The sequence below is a fragment of the Schistocerca serialis genome, chromosome 9 (assembly GCF_023864345.2).
Source record: "Schistocerca serialis cubense isolate TAMUIC-IGC-003099 chromosome 9, iqSchSeri2.2, whole genome shotgun sequence".
Classification (NCBI taxonomy): Eukaryota; Metazoa; Arthropoda; class Insecta; order Orthoptera; family Acrididae; genus Schistocerca; species Schistocerca serialis.
The window spans coordinates 439299448-439315270 of record NC_064646.1 but is presented as its reverse complement, the minus strand read 5'-3'; the positions used below and the strand labels follow the sequence as shown (position 1 = coordinate 439315270).

At 36.9% G+C, this 15823-nt stretch overlaps 1 protein-coding gene across 1 annotated transcript in view; it reads left to right on the top strand.

Annotated features, from left to right (window-relative positions):
* LOC126418543 (SH2B adapter protein 2) overlaps window positions 1-15823 on the top strand; it is a 100913-nt gene that overhangs the window by 68466 nt on the left and 16624 nt on the right. The window contains exon 6 of the mRNA XM_050085358.1: window positions 1183-1566. Within this exon, the coding sequence (XP_049941315.1) occupies window positions 1183-1566 (384 nt within the window). The remainder of the gene's footprint in view (window positions 1-1182; window positions 1567-15823) is intronic.

The window sequence follows — 15823 nt, the reverse complement described above, 5'->3', positions numbered from 1 at the left end:
TCCCCGATTACAAGGCCAACGCACTTAGACATGTGCTGCATGCCAGGTATGGCCCCAGCTCTTAGTCACTTACTTCAGGAGATTGCTTATAAACTGAAGATTTGCTGGGCCATTTTCCTCTGATCCTACTGCAGCCACAACAGCATCGATGGGCAAGAGCCACTCCAGTGTGTGGCGCACATGTTGTGCTGAACAATGCTGCAGTGACAGGCACCAATTTTCTTCCCGTAGACACGTGTCCAAATGACACCACACTAGTACTCATCCACGGTCAGTTATTTAGGCTGCTGCTTGTGACCAGTTATGCTCTAGGCTCCACGCTCTTCTCTGGAGTTCAGTTATCCGCCGTGTAGCATACACGGGGGGGTCTCGATACATGCCACTGCTGCTGCCCATCATGAGGTGTCAGATCTCACCCTTGCCATGAGCACTGTACAGTGCCAGAGTTCAGCCAGCTTTTATCAAAGGCACCACTTTACTGGACCATATTGCAACAGTACCTCACTGCCGATAAGTCAATTAAGAAACAGAAGACAAAATAGTCTATTTATATTGGCTGCACAGTTGTCACAAAAATTATTTTTTGTTAAGACACATTGTTTGGCAGGTAATCATCATACAGACTATTAAAACCTAAGTTCTTCTTGCGCCACGAACAAAGTATAAAATCTACCCTACTGCAATCACAGTTTTTCTTGAACAGATTTGAAGGGAAGAACACTTCATTAATGTTACAAATGATAGTCTTTTCATGACGAGACTTCAACTGGTTGTCTTTTTCAAACAATATGGCGAAGAATTAAAACCAAAAACAGAAAAAGTATATTTTTAAATTAATTCATTGAATAAAAATAACGATTAGTCGTTCTGATTTAAAAAAAAAAAAAAAAAGAATGATTCTTGACTGGACTCAGACACACAACCTTCAGCATACCAGCTAAAGAACTTAACGATTAGACTATGCCACCATTTGTGGCTGCAGATTATGATACCTGGGACCGTTTCCTATTCCACTATACATGTAGTTTCAAAAAAGTCAAACCTACCAATAGAAAACAACCTTTGTTTGACACTGGGACTGTTCTGCATGTTTCTACCTGCTTGAGTGGTGTGTGATTTATTATTATTATTATTATTATTATTATTATTATTATTATTATTACAATGTAAATTATTTTACAGCATTTACGAATGACGCTCAGTGACCAAGGCCAGTGTCGTGTTCAACACCTCTGGTTTACCAGCATCTTCGATATGCTGGATCACTTCAGACAACATCCAATTCCACTAGAGTCAGGTGGCACGGCCGATGTCACGCTGACTGAGTACGTGCTGGCACTGCCTCCGGTCACTCCACCGTCCACGACGAGGCCTGTCGTGCCATCCGCTGCGGCAACCTCGGTTCCTGCCCAGCCCACAGTGCAGCAGCTCCCACCTCAGCCGCAGCCCCAGCCTGCAGGGCCGCAGCAGCCACAGCAGCCGCCAGCCGCGACGCCGGCCGTCAGCGGAGCGACAGCTGCCGAGGCCAGGAGCCGGCCACCTCCTCCCCCAGAACCCATCAGAGAAGTGAGCTACTATTACCACTACAACTTTTTGTGTTTTTCTGTTTTGTTTGGTACCGGTGCCTGCTTCCACTATATTAAGATACATGTGGTCTGCTGTATTTTGTTTGTGTATCTTATGCTAAAGGTTTGCAGTTGTTTGCAATGCCATTGCTCCAGGTTGGATTTAGAAAGCTGCCTACTGTGTTGCTTTTGTGACTAGTAATACGAATGGAAAAAAATGAGTGAATGTGTCAGTAGTCCTGTTCTTTGTTGCAATATGATTGAGATAGAATAATGGGAACGTGCATTTGTTGTTACTGATTGTTTAATGAGTGTAATAAGAATGCAAAGAAATGCAGCTTCCATATGATATTCTGTATATGGAGTGTTTGGGCTCCAGGAGTAAGCTTCACAAGTCTATTAATGTTTATACTTTTCTTTCTTTCTTGCACTGTCTGCATTAAGTGTTCATTGCATGAGTCTTTGACTTGAAATTTGCAGTGTGGTGAACCACTTTCTTTATCACTTTGCAGCATGGTCTCTACAGTTGCTTGTCTTTGCTTGTTAAATTCCTGTTACCTCTGATCTGTTTTTCTGGATTCCTGTGTATGTGTTACAGCAAAGTGAAACCAGTCTAAATCTTCTAATTCTCTTTGGTGTGAGGCTCAGAAATGTGGTGGTTTCTTTTTTTGTGCTTTAGTGTTGAGCTGAAAAGTACAATGTGTAATTTTTCCAATATGGATATTTTAAGAACCAGAAATTAACCACGAGTGCTTGAATGAGTAGCTATTGTAAATATGAATGTTATTGTCAGTATTATTCTTCTGAGGCACAGTAAAATTGGTTAATTGTGATGGCACTTAATCGTAGTTTGTCATGTACTAAACTGAAGTTCAGTTGAGACTGTGGCATCTTTTTCTGGTATTTATGGATCTCGGATTGTCAGATACCTCAGCATTCATCTTTTGAATCTGCCGCTCTTGTCATTTCTTTCCACACTTGCAGTTAAATTATAGGGTATGGGTTCCGCCTTTTTGCAAACACACTGTTTTTTTATCTTTACACAAACATGTTTCAGCACCTGTGTGCCATCACCAGTGGGTTTTTATTTATTGAAAACTGTAACAAGTGAAAGTATTTTGAGTTATAAGTGATTTGACAAAGTGAGGCATAAAGAAAGTTTTTGTTTGTTTTGCTTCTGTGATTTTACATTATATGGTTTTGCAGGAGCAACTGTATGGTGCCCTGCATTGATAGCTTGCCATCTGCAAACTAAATAGTGTAAACATAAAATTCATCAGCAAGTTAACACATCTCTTCATTTTTCAAAAATGTGATTTTGACGTGTCAGAATGTTTTGCATGTATGATTTTTCCTTCTCATATTTTCTTGTTACTGAACCTTCTTCTTTTAGGTTCCAAGGAGACTGCACACACATATTAATGTACTTTGTGTAGTTTATTTCTTTATAAACATCTTTTTTCTTCGTAAAACACAGTGAGCACTATGGTGTTGTGTTTCCTAACCCAATCAATGATCATTTGTTCCCGAGTGTAGAGTTCTTGTAATGTGTTAAACAATGTGCCTTACAGATTGTAGTGTTTTCATTTAAAACTTGTTTGCCTTTTGCTATTGCTTTCTGTATGTGGTATTGGATGTGGCCAGATTTCAGTATTTTTAGTTGCTATTGTAGTTGGGTGGTGTTTATGGGCTATTAACTGGTCAGCAAATGTGCTATATACAGATGCTGTTACTTTTTAGTGCTCTGAGGTGTTCTGAATATTTTGTTTTAAGGTTCTTGTATGTTTGTCCTATGTATACTGATTGACAGGCATTGCATGTTAGTTCATATATTCCTGATCTGTGGGAGTCTCCTGTGTTCTAAGTTATATCTGTATTGTGTAGTCTGTCCTGCATCCAGTTTCAAGTATCTGTTTCTTCAATATGTTACCTATTCTTTGTTATTGTAAGTGAGTATGTGTTGAACTGTGAGTATGTGTTGACCTGAGCTGTGTACGGTTCTGTCTGTGTGTGTGTTTTATGCTTTTATTCGTTTTCTGTTTACAGAAATGTTGGTTCGATGTCTCTATCATGTGCAGCTTGTAACCATTTTCCTCTGCTATCTGTTTTATTGTGTTTAGCTCCTGTGTGTGGTTCTGTTTGCTTACACGTGTTTTGTTCGATCTGTGGAGCATGAATCTGAAGCTGCCCGCCTGCTTGCTTGTGTGCCACTGGATGGTTTGACAGATTGAGAATGGTGGTGCTTGTGGTTGTCGGTTTCCTGAACATTGTGAAATCAAGGGTGGTGTTTGTTTTTCATATGGTGAGGTCCAAGACATTTAGTGTGTTGTACGCTTCTAACATGCAGTGAATTTTTGGGTGTAAGGTGTATATTTCCTTGAGTAGTTGTTCTATATATGTGTGCGGTTCATCAGTCAGGCATGCATATCATCGACATAAACGTACCAGTACGTGACTTTGTATTTTTTTTGCTCTTATTATGTGTGTGAAGACCCTATTCTCTAGGTTGTTCATGAATATGTTGGCTAGGAGGCCACCTATTGGGGGTCCCATTGGCAGCCCTTCATGCTGGGAATAAAATTCTTTGTCGAACATAAAGTAATTTTGTGCTGTTATGGTCTTCAGTACAGTTGCTATTTCATTAATGTATGAGATGGTGTGGTTCCTTGTTGCTTTAGTCTCTGTATGGTGGTGTTGATTGTTTCACTTATTTGAGTACAAGTGTGCATTGATGTGACGTCAAATGATACGAGGCTTGCTGTGTCTAGGATGTCTATGTTCTTGATTCTCTCTACTAGTTGCATTCAGTTCCCCAGGTTTTTCTTGTCTTCAAAAGTGTATATATTACTTAATAATGTGTGTGTATGTCGGGCGAGGTGGTATGATGGAGCATACCACTGGCCTTAAAGGAGTATATTCTTTGTGCACCTTTGGTAGGGATTTTAGAGTGGGTGCCTTTGATTTTTTTGTGTCATTCATTTTATCTGGACTTTTGAGAACGTATTTTTTATTTTTTTTTTAGTGTCTGTTGGATGTTTCTATGATGTATTGCTCTTGGATCACTGGTCAGTTTGATGATGTTGTTGTCCCACAGAAACACTCATGTTTTATCTGTGTATTCCTTTTCATTCATAATCACAATGGTGTTCCCTTTGTCTGCTCTTGTTAGTATGGCATTGCTTTGTTTTAATTTTTGTTTTATCATGTTGGCTGTGATTTGTTCTGGTGTTTTTTCTTTTGAGATTATGGTGTATTTGTGTGTTTTGAATATCTGTGTTATTTCTGAAGCAACTAATTCTCTTGTTAAGTTTGCATTAAAATTTTATGTACCCAGTCTTCTTTGTTCTTTTATAGTATGTTCAGATTCTGTTATAAGGTCTTCTTTTGTTTTATGTAATATGTGTCTGTTAATGTTGCATTTGGATCCTTCCCCAGTAGACCTTTTTCTTGTTTGGTGAGAATAAAGTCAGGTAGGTTAGTGATTCTGCCATAGAATTAATCTTTTTGATTGTGGCAACTGTTTGTAGTGGATGTGCTCATATTGTTTATGATTCTGTTTAGCTTTTTATTTGTTTATTCTGTTTTTCTTGCATTATTTTCTGTAAGTGTGCCTTTTCTCTCTGTGTTATTTCTTCAAACTGAACCGATATTGCAAATTTATTGGCCAATTCTAAATGAGTTTTGTCACGTTCCTTGTTGAGTAACTGTTTTTTTAGCATGTAGTTCCCTGATTTCATGTTGTAGCCATATAATCTCTGCCTTCCATTTCACTTTACGTGGTGCAGACGACATGCTGTTTAGAGAGTTTTCTAGATAGTTTAGAGTTACATTGTGAGTTGGACAGTTAACTGTATGTTGAGGGTTGTCTTCTGAAGTTTCATTAAGGTGTTCCTGTATTTATTGTAGAGCTTGCTGGGCAATGCCTGGATGGGCAACAAAATATTCATCTTTTGACTTTGTTTGTATTGCTTATTAGCGTGATTTTACATTATATGTTTTTGCAGGACCAATTGTATGATGTTCTTCGCTGATAGCTTGTCGTCTCCAGTCGAAACAATGTAAATGTACATTTCATCTGCGAGAATAGGGTCTTCACACGCATAATAAGAGCAAAAAGTACAAACTTATTTTTGCAATTTTGTCATATGGTGACATGGTTGGAGACCGTGGCTGTTATTTGAAGACAAATGTTGATGGTGTTGGGGCTGAAAGTAAATTTGTGGCTGGTTGCTGTCCCAACACCATCAACAAAGTTATTTATTGGCACCGTTATGTTGGTGACATAATATGCCTGATTGATGAACTACACACTCTTATAGAACAGCTACACAAGGAAATAAACAACTTGCACCCAAAAATTCAATTCCTGTTAAAACAGACTACACACTAAATTTCTTGGATCTCACCATATGAATAACAAATGCGACCCATGATTTCACAATATTTAGGAAACCGACTACCATGAGCACCACCATTCACAATGTGTATAACCACCCAGTGGGACACAAGTAAGCAAGCTTCAGATTCACGCTCCACAGATTGAACAGAACACGTGTAAACAAACAGAATCACACACAGGAGCTAAACACAATAAAACAGATTGCAGAGGAAAATGGTTACAAGCCCTACATCATAGAGAAATCAAACCAACATATTTGTAAACAGAAAACGAATGAAATCACAACACACTCTAAGCCTTACACAACAAAGATCAACACAACATACAAACAATGACCACATGCAAGACTCAACAGTACAACAACGCACACACATACACACACACACACAAAACAAAATGGCACATACTCACCTACAATAACAAAAACGTCTACAGAATAGGCAACACACTGAAGAAAAAGGAACTTCAAATAGGATACAGGACAGATAACACAACACAGAAAAACTCAGAACACAGGAGACACCCATAGGTAAATTCAACAGATCAGGAATATATGAACTGACAGGCAACACCTCTGTCAGTGTACATAAGACAAACATGCAAGTACCTTAAAAAAAGATACTCAGGACACCTCAGAGCACTAAATGTAACAGAATCTATAGCACATTTGCTGACCGCCTAATAGCCCATTAGCACCGCCCAGCTACATTTATTTATTTATTTATTTATTTATTTCTTGTTCCGTAGATCCAGTTAGTGAGTCAATCACAAGGATATGGAACGTGTCAAATTGTACAGGTTTCAATTTAAACTTACAATAAATACAAGGGCATTTCAATGGCAAATTGTACATAGTTTAAGTAAGACATACTATAAATACAGTAACAGATACAATGTCAGCTAGATAACATAACTACCATTTGACAGAAAAAGGAGTTTCAAATAAAGGTTAAAGATAAGAGCACAAAGTTAAATCAGATATTAGGCCTACAAGAGTAAATACATGTACAGCCAATCTGTTGTTACAAAAAGTGTGCTAATGCCCAAATGCACAATAAAATCAATTGAACTACTTCTAGACATAATACGTTTAGTGATGGTATACATTTTCTTTCAGGTATTCATCCACAGTATAATAAGATTTTTCTGTCAGGTAATCTTTGAGAACTTGTTTAAATTTTGGCAGTTCTGTATGAACACATTTGATATGTCGTGGTAGAGCATTGAACAGCTTAATGCTGGAATAGTAAACTCCTTTTTGTACCAGAGTGAGACGTTTCATTTCTAAATGTAGATTGTTTTTGTTTCTGGTATTATAACCATGGAATTTACTGTTGTCTTGGTAGATGGAATAATTTTTGCACACAAAGGTGAGCAAGGAAAAAATATACTGTGAGGCAGTTGTTAGGATACCTATCTTCCGAAACAAGTGCCTGCAAGAGTGTCTTTGATGGACCCCACACATTATTCTGATTGCTTTTTTTTGGATGGTGAAAACTTTTTTTGCAAGTGGTTGGTTCCCCCAGAATATGATAGCATATGACATCAATGAGTGGAAGTAGCCAAAGTAGGCAACCTTAATAGTGTCAACTTCAGCCACTGAAGAAATTACCCGTAATGCAAATGTTGCCGAGCTAAGTTTTTTACATAGATGAAGAATGTGAACTGACCAATTACATTTACTGTCTATGTAAGCACCCAGGAATTTTGTGTCTTCAACTTTCTGTATTGGTTGACCTCTACATTTTGTGTTAATTTCATCGGGATTACTTTGTGATGTATGGAACCTCATATAATGAGTTTTATCTGCATTGAGCGAGAGACCATTTGAGGAGAACCAATTTAAGATATCATTAAAAACAGTATTTGTAGTTTTTTCAAGATCATGATCAATCAAATCGTCAATTAGAATTGTGGTATCATCGGCAAACAGGGTAAATTTGCTGTTTGTCTCAGAACAAAGAGGAAGATCATTAATAAAGATGAGGAAAAGCAGTGGGCCCAAAACGGAGCCTTGAGGCACACCACACGTTATCGTGCCCCATTCAGACGAGGCAGGTTCTCCAGAAGAGCCATTTAGCATTACAGTCTGCTTCCGATCCTGTAGATATGATTGCAGCCACAAGCCAACAGTACCACCTAAACCATAGTATTCTGCCTTTTTCCAAAGAATTTGGTGGTTTACACAGTCGAAGGCTTTCGTAAGATCACAAAAAATACACACTGGAGACATTTTTTTGTTAATGGCTTCCAAAACTTGGTTGCTGAAAGAGAATATTGCCTGTTCAGTACAAAGACCGGCACGAAAACCAAACTGATTTTTGCTTAAGATACTGTGGAAGTTGAGATGGTCTACAATCCTCCTGTGCATGAGTTTTTCTAGAATTTTCGAGAAGGTAGTTAATAGGGATATTGGGCGATAGTTTGTAACAATGCTTTTATCCCCTTTTTTAAAGAGAGGAATCACTACAGCCAACTTAAGTCTGTCAGGGACAATCCCATCTTGTAGGGATGCATTGTATATGTTGCATAAGACGGGACTAACAAATTTATAACAGTGTTTCAGTATTTTACTAGAAATATAGCAGCAGATTTAGAAATACTGAAATTTGGCCACAGACAATACCACAAACTAACAATATATGAGACCTTCCACATACAGAAGGCAATAGCAAAAGGCAAACAAGTTTTAAATGAAAACACTACATTATGTAAAGGCACATTGTTTAATGCACTAAAGGATCTCTACACTCGGGAACAAATGATAGCCAACGTGATTAGGAAACACGATGGCATAGTGCTCACTGTGTTTTGCAAAGTAAAAAGGCATTCATAAAGAAAGAAGCTACACAAAGTACATTAATATGTGTGTGCAGTCTCCTTGGGATTTAAAAGAGGAAGGATAGAAGTAATAACAATTATTATTTCAAAAATCAAGAGATATGTTAACCTGCCAATGATACGTACATTTACATGGGTTGGTTTGCAGATGACAAGCTATCAGGACACCATACAGTTGGTCCTGTGAAACCATATAATGTAAAAATCATGGTATGAAGCCAAGCAAACAAAAACTTTCTTTAGGGCTCACTTTGTTAAGTCATTTGTAACCTAAAATACTTTCACTTTTTACAGTTTTCAAAAAACAAAAATGCGCTGGTGATGGCTCAGAGGTGCTGAATCATGTTTGTCCAAAAAGAAAAATCAGTTTGTTTGTAAAAAGACAGAACCTGTATCCTGTAGTTGTAACTACAATGCGGAAAGAAAGGGCAAAAACAGCAGATTCAAAAGATGAATATTTCATTGCCGAATGAGGCATTCTGCTCTACCATAAATACAAGAACAACGTAATGAAACTTCAGAAGACAACCTTCAGCATACAGTTTAGTAAAAATTGTCTAACTCGTAACGTAATTCCAGACTATATGAAAAAATTTTGTAAATAGCGTGTCACCTGCATCAAGTAAGGTGAAATGGAAGGAGGAGATTATATGGCTAAAACATGAAATTAGGGAATTACACAGTAAGAAACAGTTACTTAAAAACAAACTTGTACAAACCTGTAGAATTGACCTATAAATTTACAATATCAGCTCAGTTGGAGAAAATTACAGAGAGACAAAAGGTACACATACAGAAAATAATTCAAGAAAAACTGAATAAGCAAACAAAAAACTAAACAGAATCATAAACAGTATGAGCACACCCATTACAAACAGTCACCACAATCAAAAGCATCAATTCAATGACAGAATCGTCTACCTTACTGACATTATTCTCACTAAACAAGAGAAAGGTCTACTGGGGAAGGGCCCAAATGCAACATTAACAGACACATATTACATAAAACAAAAGAAGACCTTATAACAGAATCTGAACATACTATAAAAGAACAAAGAAGACGGTACATCAAATTTTAAGGCAAACTTAACAAGAAAATTAGTTGCTGCAGAAATAACACAGATATTCAAAACACACAAATACACCATAATCTCAAAAGAAAAAAACACCAGAACAAATCACAGCCAACATGATAAAACAAAAATTAAAACAAAACGATGCCATACTAACAAGAGCAGACAAAGGGAACATCATTGTGATTATGAATGAAAAGGAATACATAGATAAAACATGAGTGTTTCTGTGGGACAACAACATCATCAAACTGACCAGTGATCCAAGAGCAATACATCATAGAAACATCCAACAGACACTAAAAAAAATCAAAAATACGTTCTCAAAAGTCCAGATAAAATGAATGACACAAAAAAATCCAAAGGCACCCACTCTAAAATCCCCACCAAAGGTGCACAAAGAATATACTCCTTTAAGGCCAGTGGTATGCTCCATCATACCACCTCGCCCGACATACACACACATTATAAAGTAATATGTACACTTTTGAAGACAAGAAAAACCTAGGGAACTGAATGCAACTAGTAGAGAGAATCAAGAACATAGACATCCTAGACACAGCAAGCCTCATATCATTTGACGTCACATCAATGCACACTTGTACTCAAATAAGTGAAACAATCAACATCACCATACAGAGACTAAAGCAACAAGGAACCACATCATCTCATACATTAATGAAATAGCAACTGTACTGAAGACCATAACAGCACAAAATTACTTTATGTTCAACAAAGAATTTTATTCCCAGCATGAAGGGCTGCCAATGGGATCCCCAATAGGTGGCCTCCTAGCCAACATATTCATGAACAACCTAGAGAATAGGGTCTTCACACACATAATAAGAGCAAAAAAAATACAAAGTCACGTACTGGTACGTTTATGACGATGATATGCATGCCTGACTGATGAACTGCACACATATATAGAACAACTACTCAAGGAAATATACAACTTGCACCCAAAAATTCACTGCATGTTAGAAGCGTACAACACACTAAATGTCTTGGACCTCACCATATGAAAAACAAACACCACCCTTGATTTCACAATGTTCAGGAAACCGACAACCACAAGCACCACCATTCTCAATCTGTCAAACCATCCAGTGGCACACAAGCAAGCAGGCGGGCAGCTTCAGATTCATGCTCCACAGATCGAACAAAACACGTATAAGCAAACAGAACCATACACAGGAGCTAAACACAATAAAACAGATAGCAGAGGAAAATGGTTATGAGCTGCACATGATAGAGAAATAAAACCAACATCATTTCCTTAAACAGAAAACGAATAAAAGCACACACACACACACACACACACACACACACACACACACACACACACACAACCAACCAACCTTCAGCTCAGGTCAACACAACATACAAACAATGATCAGATGCAAGACACAACAGTACAACACACACACAAAACAAAATGGCACATACTCACCTACAATTAAAAATTGTCCACAGAATAGGTAACATATTGAAGAAGCAGGGACTAGAAATAGGATACAGGACAGGCAACACAACACAGAAAAGACTTAGAGCACAGGAGACACCTGTAAGTGAATTCAACATATCAGGACTATATGAACTGATATGCAACACCTGACAGTCAGTATACATAGGGCAAACATGTAGGAACCTTAAAACACCTGCGAGCACAGAAAAATAATGACAACCATAGCACATGTGCTGACCACCTATTAGCCCATAACTACCTCCAAGTTACAATAGCAACAGATTTAAAACTGCTGAAATCCAGCTGCAGCGTATACCACAAACTGACAGTAGAAGAGAACGTCCACATACAGAAAGCAAGCAAGTTTTAACTGAAAATACTACTCTCTGTAAAGGCATATTATTTAACACATTAAAGGAACTTTAGAGGAAAGGCGACACAAACAGCTAAAGGAGCTTATACACACACACACACACACACACACACACACACACACACACAGAAAGAGAGTGAAAAAGTAAACAAAATTCAAATTCGGTGCCACTCTCTCTCGGGAACATATGAATGCTGATGGGGTTAGGAAACACATTAACATAGTGCTCACTGTGTTTTGCGAAGTACAAAGGTGGTTAGAAAGAAAGAAACTACACAAAGTACATTTATATGTGTGTGCAGTGTCCTTGGAACCTAAAAGTAGAGTGAAAGAAATAGTAACAACTATATATCCAAAACATTTTGACATGCCAAAATCATGTCTTTTAAAAACCAAGAGATGTCTAAACTTGCCGATGAAATTTACATTTACATTGTTTGGTTTGCAGGTGACAAGCTATCGGTGCAGGACACCATATCATTGGTCCTGCAAAGCCCTATAATGTAAAATCACAGGAAGAAGCAAAACAAACAAAAACTTTCTTTAGGCTTCACTTTGTTAAATCAGTTATAACCTAAAATACTTTCACTTTTTACAGTTTTCAGTAAATGGAAAACCTGCTGACGATGGCACAGAGGTGCTGAAATCTGTTTGGGTAAAAAGAAAAACAGCATTTTTGCAAAAAGGTGGAACCCACATCCTGTAAGTGTCAGCTTTCAATGACTCATTTTTGTCTGTGCTGCATAAACAGTTAATTTGTATCTCCATCACAATAGTTACTATATTATGAAAAGGATATATTGCTATTCAGTTGTAGAGTTACAGAGTGACCCAACAAAAAGACTGTTATGCGTTGAGCTTTTGGTCAAGTACTTCTCCAGAAAGGAAACACTCAGGAAACACACACACATTCACATAAGCGAACTCACCTCACACACACATGACTGCTATCTCCACCACTCTGGCCTGGTCTTCCCATTGTTTCACAATAATTACTGTTTTTCAGTAATAACACACTCAACAGCTGTAGGGTTTGTTGATGTAGCTACAATCAACTAAACATACGCTTGACCACAGTAGCTGCTGTCTACTTCTGACCTTTACAGTATTTCATCTAGCTTTACCTCATCTTGATCTACATCAGTAAAGACTCTTATGCTCCAACTGTGTTTGTATACATTTTCATTAGTTCTTGTATCATCTCGTAGAGCTTTTTTTTGTACCATTAAAAACCTTAGGCAGCACCGAGTGTGGATCATATATTTCATAAAACTTTATCTTGTGTGCGAAAGAGAAAAAATGTTACTTCTGATATCTAAAATAATTCAAAAAGTACTATATTTCCCAATATATAGTGCGAGTCCAAATTAAAGCTACCCACAAAGGAGTGCCAATTTAGTATTGTAAAACTTGACATCTAATGTCTTCCACTGGAAATAAAGTATTTAATAACTCTGAGAGACTATAGACCATAATTTTACATTTGATTCTTGGCTTCAGGGTAGAATGTCATACGTGTAATAGTTCAGTTAAATCATACAGTGAATTTCAGCTCTGTTTACTTTCTTTGTGGGTTGCGTTATCCAGCTACACAAAGATAAACATGTTGCCAGGGAAAGTATATTTTTCCTGCAGGTGCATATTTCTTCTACCACCAGTGTGGCCAAGTGCTTGAATTTTTTATGTGTTGGTTAATAAAATAGATGAATATAAAAAGGGCTATGCATAGCCACGATATAATTTCCACAGTTATATGACTTAATTTGTATCGCTTTTCCAATTATGTCTACAAGAACATTACAACCAATAACATCAGAAGTGTAAATTCCTCTTGGTTTTCTCCACAACTAATGCCAATTATAGGCCAACATTAGAAAACAGGATTAAGTTTTACTTATGAGAAAACACTAATTTTAAGTGACTTTTTATATTTTCTTTTAAATATCATGAATAAAAAAAAATTAACACTACTTTCTTAGATTATGTGAGACATACAGAAATCTGAATTATTCCTCCTGCATTATAAAACAGTAAAGCCTCTCTGCTTCCATTATTTTATAAAAAGTCTTTTCTTTTCCCCAGAGATTCAGGTTCACTCTTAAATTACTCTTTGAATCGCAGTTTATTCTTTTTAAAGCCGGTGTTATTACTATTCACATACTGTCATCTTTCGGCCAGTGGCTAACTCAATCCTCTAAGCTTTCACTCGTAGTCACAATCTTTCCCAACACAAGGTACCACCAGAGTGTCTGTCATTGTTTAATGGGTGCAAAGCATGCTGTTCATGAAATCAAGTAGTGAATACCCACTTTTCAAAATCTGATCTGATGAGTGAAGAGGGAAAGCCAGTTTGTTGGCACAAAAAATAAATATATGAATAAAAATAATTAATAGTGAACAATACTGGTCCCTCACAATAGGATGGACTTGCAAATACATCCCATTTGTATAGAGTACAATGTTCCAGTATCATTGAATATTTTAATGACTACTGTATACATAACATGCAGATCTGCTTTGGCCAACAAGTTTATGTAGTTTGGAAGGAATCTACAGGTTTAATTCTATATGAATGTAACCAGGCTGCTGCAAATTACAGTTATTGGTGGTAAGGCAGAAAGCAAATGAACAGCAAAATTTCATTTCTGCCATATTCTCCTGTACATCCTAGGTTCTTTTTTACTTGCCTTGTGATATTCACACTGTGCATTTATTTCATTCAGTCATTCATTCAGTTCTGTAAATCCTGTCAGTTCTGTAAATCCTGTCACAAAGGTGAACATTGTGGTGTGTGAAACAAAGCAGGAAGCAGAAACAATCACAGACTATTGTCATAATGTAGAATAGAGCTTTTCAGATCTGCTATTCTGGGTAACACACATTCTTATGCATACACATAGATAGTTGCCACCAGAAACCCATATAAACAACATAAACTGACCTAGGTGCTGCCATATTCGAAGTCAATTGAAAAGTCAACTGCTAGCATGGGATCGTATTATGTTTGTTTTTGTTATACAACAGCTTTTGCTGTTGCATCATAGAAACGACGTGTTTCGGGAAATGGTCCCAATAATGAAGTCTGTATGACATGTACTATGTCATCTTAGTGTGATATTTGTGATGTATGAGCTTCTGCATTATTTTGGTGACTTTACTGTAAGGTCAGCAAGCACATTTTTGTAACTACAGCTGTATTTTTCCGCATAGATACTTGTGAATTCATTTATAACTTTTACATTCAGTTGAGATTTGAATGACATTTCATGCTTTGAAGTACTGCAATGCATATTTGTCAGAGGTACCTTTCACAGATCATTGGTATCTATAGTAAAAGCAAATGATGAGTAAACAAACATTTAATAATGTGTGTTGAATGGTTAATTATCATTGCGTTGAGGAGACTTACATATGTGTAGGCAGGACTTTTGTTGTTGTAGCAGTATGTCATCTTTGTTGGAATGGAAGCCAAGAGAGTCATTTTTTATGGAATATTAATACAGTTGTGTAACCTCCCGTGTTATTCAACATCTTACAAGACACCATAAATCTGATATCAATCAGCTACTGTTATTGTATAAAAGCAAGTATGCCAGGCACTTAATTGTGAATTACAGAGTAATCATGTAGATGCAGATGTACACAAAGTATTACTGTCTAACCATCAAAACCATTGTTTTTACTGTTGCAGACTTTGAAGGACCATTATGGATAAAATAAAACTGAAACGTATTGTTGTATATTGCACACTGAGCTACTGACAGTCTAATATTTCTTTTGGGAAGCTAATAGGAATAAAGAGAAATCTAACGAAACATGCTTATGGTATACAGTAATTGACAAATTTAATAATAAATAATGCTGTGTTACATAGTTCTACAATTATTTGACAGTAAAATGTAGCTTTAACTATATTTATATGGTAAGTGGGCCAATTTACCAGAAAGACCCATCAAGCACTTAAAAATTTTTTAAACTTTTTCTACATTTATCTTATTTGTTTTCTTATGTCCCCCATCAATTTAGATTTGCACAAATGATGTAATCTATATTTGAAGTACCAGTAACAACTAATGCACCAACTGAATAGAGTTTGGTACAATA